Source organism: Pantherophis guttatus, chromosome 1, assembly GCF_059756535.1.
Source record: "Pantherophis guttatus breed Tessera chromosome 1, ASM5975653v1, whole genome shotgun sequence".
NCBI lineage: Eukaryota > Metazoa > Chordata > Lepidosauria > Squamata > Colubridae > Pantherophis > Pantherophis guttatus.
The window spans coordinates 287233909-287251505 of record NC_142063.1 but is presented as its reverse complement, the minus strand read 5'-3'; the positions used below and the strand labels follow the sequence as shown (position 1 = coordinate 287251505).

Below are 17597 nucleotides of genomic sequence, written 5' to 3'. Positions count from 1 at the left end.
GAAAGATAGACAGCTGTATAAATGGTTTAAACAAATAAAGACAAATAACATGGCCAGATATAGTTCTGAACAGACTGCAACAGCTGGGAAGGAGGGTAAAAGAGGTGGGGTCACAGGCAATGTATTTCTTGTTGAAGGATGTGGCCCAGGAAGAGAAATAGTGTAAGAAGTGAACTGTGCAGATAGATTTGGGAAAGGTTGTGGGAAGGAACTGGGGAAGAGTGTAGCTTAGATAAGGAGACGTAATATAGCCAAGATGGGAAAATATGGGAAATAAATATTTCAGAAAAACTCTGCTATAATTAATACATCTGCTTGGGAATTTACTATTTTCAAGATTATGCTTTTAGCTCAGAGTAGCATTAAATAGGTTTTTTTTTTTTTCTGAAATCCATGTGGTTTTTGCTTGGTTGGTGTGAGTCTTGCCAGAATTTGTCAATAGTGGGTCATTTTTCTAAGGTGAAGATTTCTTGTATGAGATGGGCTACAACTAAGAAGAATATGCTTGGAAGGCACCTTGCAAACATGTGGAAGAGGAGAAAGGGCACCAAGAAAGTAGTGTGATGCCAAAGTGCCAGTACAAGACTAGGAAGATTATGAAGAATACACCATAAATAATGGCAGGAATAATCCAAGGCACCTGACCCAAGAATTCCAGAATCTCTATACAGATGCAGGTGGAAACAGGAAGAATTAGAAGTCACTACGCAGGAAGTCAAATATGATATAGTGGCCATTACTGAAACTTGGTGGGATAAAACTCTTGGATGAAAGGAAAAATGAATGGATATAACTTAATCAAAAGGCCAGACAAAAGAGGAGGAAGAGAAGAACGTGATAATGGGACAGGAATTTGACATCCCAAAATTTCCCGAAGCAGTTGTGAGGAGCCCCTGAGCCACATTGGCCTACTCTTCCCTGCAGAGCTGAGGATCAAAAGCCTTCAGGAGGAAGGAAGCCACGGATAAAAAAACAGTAAGGGTGGGGGACAAGCAGGCATCTCCTTTTGCCTGCCGCCTTCTGATTTTCAAGTCTTCCCTACAGCATCCCTCTGCTGCTCCAGGGAGAAAGGAGGTAACATCCTGGCAGAAAAACAAAACTGGTATAACTAAGGGTCTTTCTTCTTCCACTCTGCAGCTATTAATTGAGATGTAAGAGAACAATGGGAACAGAGAGCAAAGATGAGAATAAACAACACTATGGTGTCTTTCAGCAATCGTCATGGTCCTAAGATTACAGGCAGTCCTCGACTTACAACAGTTCATTTAGTGACCGTTCAAAGTTACAATGGGATTAAAAAAGTGATTTACAACCAATTTTTACACTTATGATTGTTGCAGCATCCCTATGGTCACGTGATCAAAATTCAGATACTTGGGAACCGACTCATATTTATGACGGTTGCAGTGTCCTGGGGGTGGGGGGTGGTCATGTGATCACCTTGGGTGACCTTCTAACAAGCCAAGTCAATGGGGAAGCCAGATTCACTGAACAACCGTGTTACTAACTTAACAACTGCAGTGATTCACTTAACTATGTGGCAAGAAAAGTCGTAAAATGGGGCAAAACTCGCTTAAGTGTTTCACTCAACAACAGAAATGTTGGACTCAATTGTGGTCATAAGTTGAGGATTACCTATATATGATTTATATATAAATCTAATCTGCTGGGGAACATCTTTCAGTTTCCTTTACCCGATCTTCATCCAAAATTATATTCATTATGTAAATATGGAGCTAGGGATACATTGAAAAAGAGGTGTATGGCACTGTTTTGTCTTATATTTCCCAGTGAACTTATCAATGTATCGTATTTTTCGGACTATAAGATGCACCGGAGTATAAGACGCACCTTAGTTTTTGGGGAGGAAAATAAGAAAAAAGCTGATTCGTGGGTGGATTGGCCTCCTGAAATACCCCCAATCAGCTGTTTCCAGAGGTGAACTTTAGCAACAGGTTCATTGGTTGTGAGCTCTGCGCCTTGCTTTTTTTTTCAGCCTTTGAAACCTCCATTTGAGAGGCTTTTTTTCCAGCTTCTCAAAGGGAAGTTTCGGAGACTTTTTTTCAGCCTCTGAAACCTCAGTTTGAGGGGCTTTTTTCCAGCCTCTCAAAGGGAGGTTTCGGAGACTTTTTTCAGCCTCTGAAACCTCCGTTTCAGAGACTGGGCAGGGGCTACATTTGGACTATAAGACGCCCCCAGATTTTCACCCTCTTTTTGGGGGTAAAAAGATGCATCTTATACTCTGAAAAATACGGTATTCATTAAAACGCCTTTATGGAGAAACAGGTTGGAATCAGGAAAAAAGCGGACATGCACAGTAAAAACGGAGTTATATGTGACTGTGTATTACGCATGCTTCCCATAATCCCAGAGAAAATTCAGCTGTTTTGAGGAGTTTTAGAAAGATGTTAAGTTTCTACCCTTGAGTATCCCAAAGTGCCTTTTTGAGATTGAATCTGCACCCCAAAGCATTTTTTGAAATCTTATACACAGTCTCTCTCACACGTACGTTATTAAGTATTGTAACCATTCTGTGAATGCAAATGTGCGATATAAATTGAGTGAATGAATTACAGGTAATCCTCGATTTACGATCACAATTGAGCCCAATGTTGCTAAGCAAAACATTTGTTAAGTGAATTTTGCCCCATTTTATGACTTTTCGTGCCACAGTTGTTAAGTGAATCACTGCAGTTGTTAAATTAGTAACACGGTTGTTAAGTGAATCTGGCTTTCCTATTGACTTTGCTTATCAGAAGGACACAAAAAGCGATCACATGAACCCGGGACACTACAACTGTCATAAATATGAGTCAGTTGCTAAGCATCTGAATTTTATTCATGTGACTGTGGGGATGCTGCAACAGTTGTAAGTGTGAAAAATGGTCATAAGTTACTTTTTTCAGTGCCCTTATAACTTTGAATTAAGCTACCTTGATATTCTGATGCCCTGATATTATTCACAAAGCTTCTGATCTAGTTTATAAGAGATCTGCTCCACTAACCAGACTGCAATTATCTAAAATGATCCAAATATCTGAACTCATTGTATATTATTAACATCAATGTGACCTTATTTAACAAGTTTAAACTTCTTGATAATCTCCAAACAGTTTAGATATGTGGGACTGTGTTTGCTTTATTTTCTTATTTAGAATATGACTCTCCTAAGCTGTTTGTTCTAGTCCTGAATTCATTTGTTACCAAAATGCTAGATTAAGAAAACAAACAGTACCAGTGGCCATTTAGAATGAGATGTAGATAGAAAATAGATTTGCCCTACCAATTCAGTGTTACCCCAACATTTTGGGCTTCAGCTGTCACAATTCCTCCATTTGGGGTATGAGAACTTAAGTTCAATATACCAATTTGGAAAAGTAAATATTGATGGATCTGTTAGCTCCATTTTTTTTCCAGTTTTTTACGTTAACAATATTACTTATTTTCATCCTCCTTCTATATGAAAATAAAGAAGTTGGTACAAAAATGGTATACACATTTTAATTTGTTCTGTTACTCTTTCTCTACATTCTACCTAACTAAATGCATCATATATGCATTTTAATATTATAAAATGTGAAGAGCTGCAAACATTAAAGGATGTTCCATTTCAGTTTACCTGTTGGCTCAGAAAATACAAATTAAGGTATGTGGGCAAAAGAAGTATTCTTTCCACCACTAAATGTGGATGAGAATATTTTTTAAAAAGCCACCTTCCAAAGTTATTAACATTATTGATACCTGACTTAAACCAGCAGTGGAGAATCCATATCATAAACTATTGTGAATGTAGGTGCTTGTGTTAATTCATCCTGTGAAGAAAAAAAAGGGCCCAGCATTTTTGAAAGACCATATGTTGCCTGCTCTTGCCTAAATAGGATCATAATGTTTAAAGATTGATTTCTGCTTTGGGAAAAAAAAAAAAACGGCTATTGAACTTTTTGTGCTGGTCCATCTGAATGATTCTGTGTCTCTTTTGGGATGGATGGATAGATGAGAGAGAGAGAGAGAGAGAGATACTGCCCATCTCTCAATAATTTAATTTTTTTTTTGTTGGTGGACCTCTGATTGTTTAAAAAAGAAATTGAGTGGCCTGACTGTAATTATTTTTTACTGATAATTTTGTTCTACTTTTGTACCACTGGAAATGTGAAATAAAAGTTATTTTAGGTAAATATATATGAATAAAATATGTATTAGCTTTTCGTATCTTCCTTTTTGTTTGATATCTATGAAGATTCTTAGTCATCCAGATCATCATTGTCCCAAAGGTGCTTTTTCAAAAAGCAACTGGGCTTTGTTTTTCCTTGAAGACGTTTCACTTCTCAACCAAGAAGCTTTTTCAGTTCTTCAGTTCTTCTTCTTCGGAACTGAAGAAGCTTTAACAGATTAATAGAGTTGGAAGGGGTCTTGTAGGTCATCTAGTCCAACCCCCTGCCCAACCAGGAGACCCTACACCATTTCTGACAAATGGCAGTCCAAACTCTTCTTGAAAGTCTCAAGCTTCTTGGATGAGAAGTGAAATGTCTTCAAGGAAAAACAAAGGAAGTCCAGTTGCCTTTTGAAAAAGCACCTTTGGGATTCCTTTTTGTTTCCATGCTTGTTCTGGTTTTTGCTTTATGGCCAAGGAATTGATAAAAGTTGCATAAGAATCTCTCTTCTCTTCAACCTGAGAGCATTTCCTAGTCGAAATCAATCTCCTGAAAACAATAATTTGACCCAAATTATACAAGTTCAAAACTGCAATGTAACCTCTGTATTTGTAGATCTTGGGAAATTAATGGCTTGGACTGCAGAAGGAATTGATATTTTGATGCGATGTGTTTTTAAATGAATAAAAATGTAACCATGCGATCATTTGATTTGCACTGCTTCAAACATACACAGTAGTTCTAACCATTGTTCTTTTTCTGGATAATGGCATAGCCTTTATGATACCCGATCTAGAGACCTTAGTGGTAGCTGAAGCTGCCTTCCTGTTGTGGTTTCCTAAGGGAAAGCTTCATTGAGCAGAGTGGAATTTACTTTGGAGTAGCCTTGAGATAGCACTGTTTATATCTGCAGTGAGGTGCTGCAAGAACAACTGGAATATGACACAGATGCAATGGATAGACATGAACTCCTTAGCTATTTGCTTCTCAAGTTTTCTGTTTTTCTCCATAGCTCCTGCCCAGGCCCAGATCATTCATGCTGGGCAGGCCTGTGTTGTAAAGGAAGATAACATCAGTGAACGAGTGTACACAATTCGGGAAGGTGACATCCTTGTTCTGCAGTGTTTGGTTACAGGGCACCCACGGCCACAGGTAAGCTTTCTCTTCTTATTATCAGAATATTGTTTGACCTGGTATTCTCAGGTATTTTCAGCTATATCGATATAGAGATTCTCTTTCCTTCTTCATCATCGTTTTTTAAAGTTTTATTCTGACTGACTTTGAGCAACTCTGGGAAGCTATCAATAACCAAACGAAGATATTACAGTAAAACATTTAAAATAAAGAGAGAGAGAGAAAAGATAGCAAGTGCAATAAAGGAGGGGTCTCATTCTCCCTCACTTAAGGCCTGAGTGTTTCATCATTTCCCATTCCCCTAGCTGGCATAACCAATGGCAGGGAATTGTAGAGATTGTAGAACCAGGAAACTAATTCATACCATCCACAATATGCAGATTCCTGACCAATTCAATCTAGAGTTGGTGTACCCTGCAGGTCTTTTACAATTCTTTTGAACAGCGGCAAAGTGGTGGCCATCTGAATCTCGGGGGGGGGGGAATCTTATTCTTCATCCTTATCACCAACCTTAGTCTAATTAGGCAACCTGCCAAAGGCTTTTCTTGGCAAAAATTCAAAAGCAGAAGACTCAGGCAAGAAATAAATGCAGCAAGACAAGAAACAAATCTATCAATGTTGTTTTCCAACAAAGAGCCCAAGAGCTGTTGCTGGTCTTTTAAGCCTTATGGGAGGGGCCAATAATCTCTTGGCTTTACTCCCGAGTTGTCCTTTTTGCTTTAGTTGCTCTTGCCTTCTAGCAGCTCTTTTCATGCGTGCACTAGGAACAAGCTTCTCCTGTTCCTCTGTCTCTCTGCTGTCAGCCTCTGGAGGCTCCGGAGTCCACACATCACTCCCAGATGGCCCTGGCCCCATCTCTGCCTCCAACACAGAGCCCTCATCCAGGCCTTCCCCAGCCTCCAGGACTGGCCCATGTTCTTCCTTAGCCTCATCACTGTCTGACTCTGCTGCCAGCTCCACAGGCTGCTGGCGGACCACAACACTACTACAGAGAAGACATTCTTCTGAGGATCCAATTTATGACTTTGTATATTCGAAGAAACCCATAGGACACCAGCCCTGCAAGATTGAATTGGCCAGGCAGAATATCCACTGAATATGTGGCATTCAGAAATGTCCAATGTCTAATGAAATAAAAGACAGTCAGATTCACCATAATGTGGTATAATCCTTCTGTTTTGTTTCGTCCACAAAACAGAAGGAATCGGTATATTGTGGCTAATATGAGTTGGTTGTCTTGTCCTATAACTTCTACTAAGGAGAAACATTTAGAAGGTATGGCATTTTGTATAAATATTGAGTACTTTGCAGGGCCTTCTTCAGTCATGTTAACTTGCAGCTTTTTAGTGTTCTAATTTTCCAGAGTAACTACTTTGTTGTTGTTAGTTGCGAAGTCATGTCTGACCCATTGCGACCCCATGGACAACGTTCCTCCAGGCCTTCCTGTCCTCTACCATCCTCTGGAGTCCATTTAAGCTCATGTCTACTGCTTCAGTGACTCCAGCCAGCCACCTCATTCTCTACCATCCCATTCTTCTTTTGCTCTCAATCTTTCCCAGCATCAGGCTCTTCTCCAGTGAGTCCTTCCTTCTTATTAGGTGGCCAAAGTATTTGAGTTTCATCTTCAGGATCTGGCCTTCTAAAGAGCAGTCAGGGTTGATCTCCTCTAGGACTGACCGGTTTGATCGCCTTGCAGTCCAAGGGACTCGCAGGAGTCTTCTCCAGCACCATAGTTCAAAGGCCTCCATTCTTTGGCGCTCAGCCTTTCTTATGGTCCAACTTTCATAGCCATACATTGCAACTGGGAAAACCATAGCCTTGACTATATGCACTTTTGTTGGCAGGGTGATGTCTCTGCTTTTTAGAATGCTGTCTAGATTTGCCATTTGTCTAGTTTTGTAGTGTAACTACTACATAGGCAGTAACACAGACTGAAGACTGAAAAATTTCTCATCTTTCCATTAATCTCACATTATAAGAGTGACCTTAACCTCCTCGGAAAAAAAACAATTTGAAACATGCAGGGGCATGTCCTAAACATCTATTTTTAAAACATTAAAACAGCTGCATTCTTTTTTCCCAGGTTTGTGATCTGCTTCAAAAGCTTCCCCTGAATGTCTTTGCATGCAAAGTGTGTATGTCAAGCCAAGTTGCTTCACTGGGAGAAAAATATGGAGAATTATTGGGGGAAATGTAAAGCAATTGTGCCTTGAACATGCATGTGGTGACTTTTAGGAGCACCTTCCAAAGCAATAATACAAGCCTGGAGAAAATTGTACCTGCTTTAGCAATTCCCCCAAAAGTGCTTCAGATATCCAAAATATCTCTTTCAAAATATTTTTACAGCATGAACTTGGGCTATTATTAAGTAAAATGAGGCCACCTTTTTCAAATGACAAGAAAAAACCTGACTCTAGTGTAGAAGGCAGAATTACAAACCACATGATCAGCTGACTTCGCTTCCTGCACAAAAATACAATGGATATAAACTGTGTAATTTCAGTTTTGAATGGTTTCTCTATGGCATGCATTCTTCTAACATTGCAATGTCTTGATCTAGCCTTTTATAATACCTTCAGAATGGCACTTCCTGCTTAGAGGACAAGTTTACACAGCTAGGGGCCATCAAGGCAAAGAGTTTGGGAATATATTTCTATTATTATTTAAAAGTTGAGAGAAATAGAAGATTCAGGTCTTTTTGTTCATACTATACATGATGCAGGAGGAAGACAGCATACAGATAAAGAATTTCTATTCACTCATGTCATGGCTGTTATATCCATGTTATCTGAATTTACAGCATGAATATAAATCCGTATTTCGTGATTTCTAGGGCTCCCTCCTTTCTCAAACTAGTTTTCTTGCCTTTGTTTAGCATTAGTCAGGAAGGGACAGAGTTTTGAAATTTGCTTGAAAATTTGTAAAAAAAAAAAAAACCATTTGACTAACAAATTTGTGTGATGAGTAACACACACAGGGACCCACTGGGAATGGACAGCAGTTCTTACCGTCTCTCTTCTCATCCTCCTCTTGTATCACTTTTCTGCTTCCTGTCCCCTGCTTCTCCAAATCAAAGATTTGTCTTTTAACCTTTGCTTAATCCCTTCCAACTGTTACCTCAGTTAGTCATTAAAGTTCCAAAATATGGTCAAACTAAATAAATGAAGCTGAAATGAAAAAAAAGCAGAGGAAAAATTAAAGAAGCAGCAGAAGCAGCCATGCAAACAGAATGCTCTTTAAGAGGCTTCAGGCTTCTAATGAGGGGACAAAGGCTAAACAAATCCTTCATGGGCTGCCATTAATTCTACAGGTGGAGCAAGGTGGGGTTGCTGAACCTGATCACTCCAAACCTGAAATCCAAGCTACTTCGCATATAGATAATCAATCAGAATAGAGCTGGAAAGGACCTTGGAGGTCTTCTAGTCCAACCCCCTGCTCAAGCAGGAGACCCTATACCATTTCAGACAAGTGTCTGCCCAGCCTCATTTTAAAAATCTTCAGTGATGAAGCACCCACAACTTTTGAAGGCAAGATGCTCCACTGGTTAATTGTCCTCTCTGCTTCTCCTTAATTCCAGGTTGCTCTTCTCCTTGATTGGTTTCCATCCATTGTTTTTTGTCCTGCCCTTTGGTGCTTTGGAAAATAAATTGTGACACAAAGACTTCCTCTTTGTGGCAGTCTCTCAAATACTGGGATACTGCTATCATGTTATGTCATGATATATTGTCATGTCAGGCCTGTGGGCAAGGAGAAGATTACCAAAAGCATATGAAAGTGCTAATATTGTTGCTTTCCAAATTTGCAGTTTTATAGCCAAATATTTTAATTCCCAATTGTCCCTCATGGTTTTTGTCTGAATTTGACAAATTTGCTCTGTTTAAGATTTGGATTAGCATCTGCAAAATGGGAGTAACTGCCTTTCGTTACATAGAGAAACGTGTGAAAAGTACTTCCAGTCTGAAGTGAAAATTGTCCCCAAACCCACATCTAATTTTTCTCTCACTTACTCACTTTTTATATCCACTCACTCTGAATCTTCCAAAATATACTACATGAATTCCATAAAAGACTGTTAATTGTATTCCCCCCCCCTTCCACTGTTTCTGGTCCATTTCACACATCAAGCAGGGGAAGGTAGTCAGAGGAAATCAAAGCATGTGGGGATCATATCGTGGCAAGGATAGGTTTCGCTTGAAAGCAGCTGATTTGGTTCAGACTGACAGTAGCCATGTCTGGGGAAAAAGCTAACTTGATTATCAGAGCTAGAGACATGGTTATGATTGTATTGAACCGTGTGGATGGAATATAGGATGCTGCTTTCAGTATTCATAGGGCTTGGTCTATCCTCTGTTTTCATCTATAATGACTAAGACTTCCTTTTCATGCTTAGAAATATCAGTGGAAGAACTTGATGCTTTCTGCATGCCAGGTATATATGCCTGAGGCCTTAGCAACTTCACCAGCATCAGCTCACATCCTACCTTAGGTCAATATCCCTGATAAATAATTATAAATTAAAGCTAACACAATTGCTAAGGAGGCCAATTTTAATTTAAAGGATCCTTTTGCTATTGGTTTTTCTGTTCTCTTTAAATAAGGTGTAGTTGATATTTTAGGAATGAATTCTGCTAGTTGAGGAGTGAAATCCTTACCTTACAAAAAAGGGTTCGAGGGTGTCAAGGTAACGATAGAGGAACTGGATGTGAGGATGGAGGGGCACTGAAGCACTACTTCATGATGAAATTGTGGGATTTGAAACTTCACTGATTCTGGCAACCAATTAGAGATGTATGGATAGTCTATATTTGGCTCCACTTGTCAGGAGAAGTTGTAAGGCAAGAAGCCAGCCTATGGAGCCTCTGGCTAAAATTGCCTTCAAGTAGGGATGTCCATGTTTGCCATATGAGAAATCTGATTTTTCTGCTGAGTAGAATTTTTGCCTACAGAAGATTCCAGGTTCAATTTCTAGTAGAGTTCATTGGGATACAGAGAATTTCCTGCCAGGAAATCTGGAGAACTGCACCCTGTCAACATAAATACTATTCCCCAAAAAGTAGCAGCCATGTATTAACAATGGCTGCTGAAAGACAGTGGCTGAAAGACAGAAGCTTAGGCCATGTCTTCACCATAAACCAGTATTGTTACGAACATTTGCAATCATGGGGTGGAGTAACTGATCCTCGACAATACTGTGAAACAGACCAGGGCTTGTTCTCCAATCTCTTCATGTTCCGTTTGTGATTTTTATTAAAGGCAAATATCATAGAAGCATTAGGCAAGCTGTAGCTCATAAGATCATGCTGGATCAGCCCAAGACCTGGTTTAGATGGGTTGGGGTTTTTTTGAAAAGTTTTTTTTAAAAAAAAAAAACATGAAACATAAAATACATCTTTTTAGAGCAAAGATTTGATCCGGTATAAAGTAAATACAATTACTCACATTCCCTCAACCAATTTTGTTCCAAATTTTATCCATTTATCTCTTTTTTTAAAAAAAAGAAAAATAAATCTTATTCTAAACATTTAGATTTTAAACATTCTACTATGTCACCCTAAATTCTAAACAATTATTTCCAAACAGACATCATTCCAAATCTTTGTCATTTTAACAATCAATATTTCATATATATTCCTCATTTCTAAGACCCATTACATCGAGTCTATGTTGTACCTCTTTTAAATGGCAACTAGTATCCATAATCTTGACAAAGAATATTTTCCTCCTCTCTTAATTGTTTCTAAATCAATCAACATTTCCATCTAAAATTTGTCACTCCCAAAATACTTTATTTTAAAGTCTAATATTTAACTGATTCATAATTTAAATAGCTATTTCCCAACAGTGTTTTCCGCCACTTCTATCTCTATTTATTTAACTGGTTCACAGTTTGGCTTAACTATTCTCCAGTATTGTCTCCTCCACTTCCTCCTGAGTTTATTTTTTGGCTGGTTCACAACTTAATCAGTTGCTTTCCAGCGATGCTTTCCTCCACTTCTACCTTACTTATTTGAGCTGGTTCACAGTATAATTTTAACTGCATACCAATGTTATCTCCTTCAATCATCCTAAATCTATTATGAAACTGGTTCGCAACTCAAATAGTTGTTTCCCAGCAATGCTTTCTTCCGCTCCAACCTCTATTTTTAACTGGTTCACAACTGTATTTCAGTTGCTCTCCAGATATATTTTCCTCCACTCCTAACTTTTTATTTTTTGGCTAGTTCACAGTTTTGCTTTAACTGTTACCTAGCATATGCTTCCCTCCACTCCTAACTCTAATGGCTGGTTCACAGCTTTCCTTTGGCTGTTTTCCAGCCCGTGCTTTCCTCCACTCCTAACTCTTATTTTTATTTTTAACTGGTTCCCAGTTTTGCCTTAACTGTTCTCCAGTATGATGCTTTCCTTCACTCCTACCTTATTTGTAAGACTAGACCACAGCTTTACTTTCATTGTTCTCCAGAATCATGCTTCCCTCCACTCCTAACTTCATTTGTTTAACTAATTCATAACATTTTATTTTAATTATTGTCCAGCTTTATGTTTTCCTCCATTTCTACCTCTCTTATTCAATTATTTAACTTTAAATTAATTCATAATATATTACTCATATTCATTTTTAAATCCATTCTCCTCCATGTCTTTAACTGATTAAAAATAAAAAAGTATATCGACAAATATCTTAGCTCCTATTCTCTCCTAGGCTTTCTCCCATGCCATATTTATTTCCAGTGAATATCAACATTTTAAATCACTTTAAAATCAATTTTCTATAATTATTAAATCTGTAATTAATTCTTCTTAATATCCAGCACCTTAGAGAACATTTTCTTCTAAATTATTAGGTCTGTAAATAGAGCTTAAAAATTCCAAGTTTAAAAAAGTATTAAAACATCCAAAAGTCATAATTTTCAATCATTTATACTCATTTTTTCCAAGTCAAATTGTTGTATATTCATAAAATCAACTTAGATAAAAATAATAGTGAAAAAAGAGAGAGAATAGTAACAATATTAATAATAGTTAAAATAAAAACAAAAAAACCCCAAGAATAAAAATAGGAAAGAGAATAGAAATATAACAAAAGAAATTGAAAAGAGAATTAGAAAAAATAGAAGGGGGAACGGGACAAAAGAAAAAAAGAAAAAGGAAATAAAATAAAATAAAATAAAATAAAATAAAATAAAATAATATAGTATTGAGAGAGAGCCCAGAGAAGAAGGAAGGTATCTCCTAAAATTATTCAAAGATCAAACTCCCAGACACCATTACATCCATTTAATTCAAACTATGGTATTTCGTTATTCCATTTTTTTTTCCTTCTCCAATCTATCCGAGTATATTTATTTTCCATTTCAATGTCCTCAAAGTTATAAGTTCTATAAAGTTAATTCTGAATTGACTATTCCATATATGGTATCAACATGTTCTTCTTTTGTTGCCACGTCCTTTTTCTCTTGTTGTCACGCTTAATAAATCAGCTTTCATTATTCCATTTAATTTCTTCTTTCTGGTCTTCAATATCCTCCAATACACAGGTTATATGTCCAAAGTCAAGCCTCTTGAAATTTTTCTCAAAATATTCCACTTTAAGTAACAAGCAACAAAGTTTCTTTTTCAAGTAACAAGCAGTCTGGAATTTACACTTTCATTTTTCAGCTGGCAGCCATCTTTTCCATCTCCGTTTGTCTTTTATCTTTACTTTTAAAAGCATATTTATTTCCTCTTCTCCTTCCTCTCTCTCAAACATAATCCAATCTCATTTAGCCACAAGAAATAACCAGAAAAATAGAAAAAGAAAACCAAATCTGTAATAAAGTCATTTCCAAAAAGTCTATAATTAATGCTATCTATTAACAGGTCTTTTCTCCACCATTCATTTGAGTCTTTTTGCCCCGATGTTTCTCAGCTGCTGTTAAGGCTAGGGCACACTTTTTGTAATCCTGGTTTAGATGTTTTTGTTTCACACAATGGCCACTAGATGCTTCTGGAATGTTCATGTAATAATCAGTTTTTAATCACCTGCTATGTATGAGGTTCTCCAGCAGCCCTTTCCAATTCCCCAAATAGAGTTGGGATCATTTTGTGGGGCCCTTTTAGGAGGGTTAAAAGCAGTGGTGAAATCCATTTTTTTTTTTACTACCAGTTCTGTGGACATGGCTTGGTGGGCGTGGTGTGGTTTGGTGGGCTTGGTAGGGGAAGGATACTGCAAAATCTCCATTCCAACCCCATCCCCCACCCAGGGGATGGATAATGCAAAATCTCCATTCCTACCCCACTCCTGGGGGAAGGATAGTGCAAAATCTCCATTCCCACCCCACTTTGGGGTCAGCCAGAGGTGGTATTTGCCAGTTCTCCAAACTACTCAAAATTTCCGCTGCTGGTTCTCTAGAACCTGTCAGAACCTGCTGGATTTCATTCCTGGTTAAAAGGCAAGCCTAACATACTCATTCTCATACTCATTCTGTCCTCTCCCTTAACAGCCAGACTCAAAAGTAAGGCCTTGCTCATTCAGATTATCTCAACACAGCACTGGCCATTCTTTTGGATTATTATTTTTTTGGGGGGGAGGGGGGAGGTAAGTTTCAGTCCACTGCCTCAAGGGAATTGCACACTCCCAATTTGTATGTGTTACTCATTTATTCTGTAATTTGATACACAAAATATAGATGAGACCATACTCATCTTCCTGCACATATTTCTGATTTTAGTGCTAGTTCAGATTATGGCAGATTGATAGCAACGGCTGATAACGGTGGCCTGCCTGTCCTCTTCTGGAATTAGCATTCCATCCTGGGTAGAAATACCATTATGTGATGATTTGCCAGCTTTCCTCATGCCCTCTGCTCACCAGTCTGCTGCTCCCATTTCTGCATTTCCATTGCATCTGCCAGGTTTCTAACCACTTTGCCATCTGCTCTAATGAAAAATGGAAGCAACATATTGTTTTTGGCCTAACCAACAATCTGAATATTACATCTTTTCCATGTCAAGTCCCACCTCCTTCTTCCTTTTCTTTATTTCTACCTGATTAACCCATTTCTTTCTGCCTGCCCAGCTATAGTTGTGCTTCTGGGATGCCAAAGTAGACCCCTTTCTAAATGGGAAAAATTTGAATGATTGCAGTGTGTGCTGTTCCTTTCCTTAATATATTCTATTGCCTTACCCTTTTCTTTTTATATATTTATTACATAATTTCCCCCATAAAATAAAATACAAATTGAAAAGGAATGAGAAAGTGCAAAAATAAAAGAGGAAGAAATTGAAATTAATAAATATATACAGTAAATGACTTCTGATCTTCTTTTCAATTGCAGTTTCATTATCCCTATCCCTAAGATGTTATACAAATCCCTTCAGCCCTCACTTAATCTTCAAATCCATAAATCATCATGTAATTTCTTTCTTCTTTTAGCAGAAATTTCCATATAAGGTTTTCAGTCTTTCAAAAAAAAGGTTTTGATTGTGTTTTTTTCTCCGGCCGTTTCTGCAAGTTCTGAAATTTTTACAATCCATTTCTACTGCTTTACCCTTTTCATCTCTGCAAGTCATTCATTCACTGCCCAGAGCACTCAGAGAATAAAATAAATAAAATTGTTGTATTCAAACAGAGGCATAAACAAACATCCTGGGAAGATTAATTAAGAGAGAGGAAGCAACATAGTGGGTCTGCATCTCCTACTTGTGAAAACTAACCATTTCAGGATTCTCAGGGTCTAGAGAGAATTGACTGAAACTTACTCTGTTCAGAAATGTGATGATCCCAATTAGCCCTGATGCAGCTATGCAAATGTGGCTTCCGAAGCACACGGTGATTGCTAACCAAAACCAAAATAGCAGGAGTTACTGCTAATATCTCTGGAATCTCTAGAGTTATCAAGAGAGTGCTCTTTATTGGCAAAAAGTAAGATCCTATCGTGTTTCCCTGAAAATAAGACCCAACCAGAAAATAAGCCCTAGCATGATTTTTCTGGATGCTCGTAATATAATCCCTACCCCTCAAATAAGCCCCAGTTAAGATAATCAGCCAGACAGAGGCATTTTAATATTATATGTCCCCCAAAATAAGAGCTAACCAGAAAATAAGCCCTAATGTGTGTTTTGGAGCAAAAATTAATATAAGACCCGGTCTTATTTTCAGGGAAACACGGTATTTGGGGCAATATTCTTTTTAACATCCAAGTGTGAAGTCAAAAGATTGATTCAGATTGTGTGGAAAACTGATGTGAGACATAAAACATATGCCAATTTCATGTTGATTTAGATGCATGCAAAAAACATTTTTTATGAGGGACAGAAGGACTGAGATCAGATGCAGAAATCTTAGGTCTAGAGGTGTATTATAGCAACAAAGCAGAAATATCTTTGATTTATAATCATTCATTTAGTGACCATTTGAAGCTACAACAGCACTTGAAAAAGTGACTTATGATTTTACATCAACAACAATGCAACATCCCAATGGTCATGTAATCAAAATTCGGGAGTTTGGCAATTAGCATGTATTTATGACAGTTGCACTGTCCCATGGTCATGTGATTACCATTTGTAACCTTCTGGCTTCTGACAAACAAACTCAATGGGGGAAGCCAAATTGGCTTAACAACTGCAGTGATTCATTTAACAACTGTGGCAATCAATCAATCAATAAAATGAGGCATTTAACAACTGTCTTGCTGAAAACTTTGGCCTCAATTGTGGTCGTAAGTCGAGGACTACCTATATCAGTTATCGATAAATCTACAGATAAACAACCAGCTCTCCATCGATTAGGACACAATGGCAGGAGAAAGAGAGATAAGACTGGCATTTGAGAACTGTTATCTACTTGGTTTATGGGATGTGCTTAGCAGTTACTAGTTTTCTGTTCTAATGATAACTTTTCAAATATCTAATAAAACTAGATGATCAAAGGCTATGCCCTGAAATCTCTGCCTGCCAGCCTTCTAATTTTGAGTATCAGTCTGGAGGAAGCCTGACATTGATATTCGCTCTGGCATTTAGCACATTGTTCATTTTTATATATTTTTAATTGTTTGGAAGGTTGTATATTGAATGGTACACTGTGTGTACAGTTGCATAATATACATATTGCCTGAAGATGCATAGCATGATAAGCAGCCTAAAAGCATTTCAAATACATAATTGCTTGCTCTGATGGGCCCAGGGCCCAGATCAAAGTTTGCTTGTTTCCTATGCTTTATTTCTCTCTGTTTTTCTCCTTCCCCTCCTCTAGGTGAGGTGGACCAAAACTGCTGGCAGCGCCTCGGACAAATTCCAGGAGACATCGGTGTTGAATGAGACCCTTCTGATTGAGAAGATCCACAGGCTTCAGGGGGGTCGTTATTACTGTAAAGCAGAGAATGGGGTTGGGGTCCCTGCCATCAAGTCCATTCGAGTAGATGTGCAGTGTAAGTCATTTTGTGGCCATCCAAGACTTCCCACAGTTCTACTGCGTGTATCTTGATCATTTCTCTAGTGAAATTCTGCATTGACCTAGACTCATTCTTATACCTCTGAGGCAAAGGGATAGGCCTTGTTTTTATCCATGTGTTCCTTCCTGAAAGTGCTGGTCTTGGACAAAAAGTCTTCATGAACTTAGGGCCAGTTCATTTGTAGCCAGTGGTTGGATTTTACTGGTTCGGACCGGTTCAGGCGAACCATTAGCTCTGACTATCAGCCGTGAGAGAACCGATTCGCTCCGATTTTGAGGTGGGCCCACCCACCCGTCCCTGTGTTATACTCACCTATATTTCCGTTTCCGAAGCCCAACTGATCGGGGTGGCAGAGTGGATTGCCTTACCTCAGCTGTTTTCCTTGCTGGCAGCAATGCAGAAAGTGAGTTTTCTCCAAACTGTGCGAGTTTAGCGAACCACTTGTTAAGCCAGTAGGATCTCACCCCTATTCATGGCCTTAGATAAGAAGGCATGTGTACTATAGTCAGTGGTATGTTGCAATTTTATGAAACCCATTTGGATAAAAATCTTAGTCAGCTATGCAATGATGGGATTTCCTTGCTCATTTCAGATATAACCTTAGGTTTAACACTAAATGAAAGGGCAGGTGCAAGTCTGTTTGCTCCTATTTAGTCAGACAAAAATCAAGAACTCCTGTGTCCTCTTTTAATTTAACTAAACATTAATTCATCAAATGAGAGTTGGAATATTAACTAGTTAAAAAGAAGGAAAGTCAAAGAACCCAAAGTGATGTCAACCAAATATTTTGGGTTAACAATTTCAGCTTCAGGCTGTAGTCAGGAATTAAATTAGAAAAACCCTTCTTCTGAACTGTGGTGGCACAGTGGTTAGAATGCAA

At 38.2% G+C, this 17597-nt stretch overlaps 1 protein-coding gene across 2 annotated transcripts in view; it reads left to right on the top strand.

The window, feature by feature from the left end:
- The window catches only part of MDGA1 (MAM domain containing glycosylphosphatidylinositol anchor 1), a 312822-nt gene that overhangs the window by 100632 nt on the left and 194593 nt on the right, over positions 1–17597 (top strand). For both annotated transcript variants that reach the window (XM_034428035.3, XM_034428036.3), the window contains exons 2-3: positions 5164–5303; positions 16519–16693. In XM_034428035.3, the coding sequence (XP_034283926.1) occupies positions 5164–5303; positions 16519–16693 (315 nt within the window). The remainder of the gene's footprint in view (positions 1–5163; positions 5304–16518; positions 16694–17597) is intronic.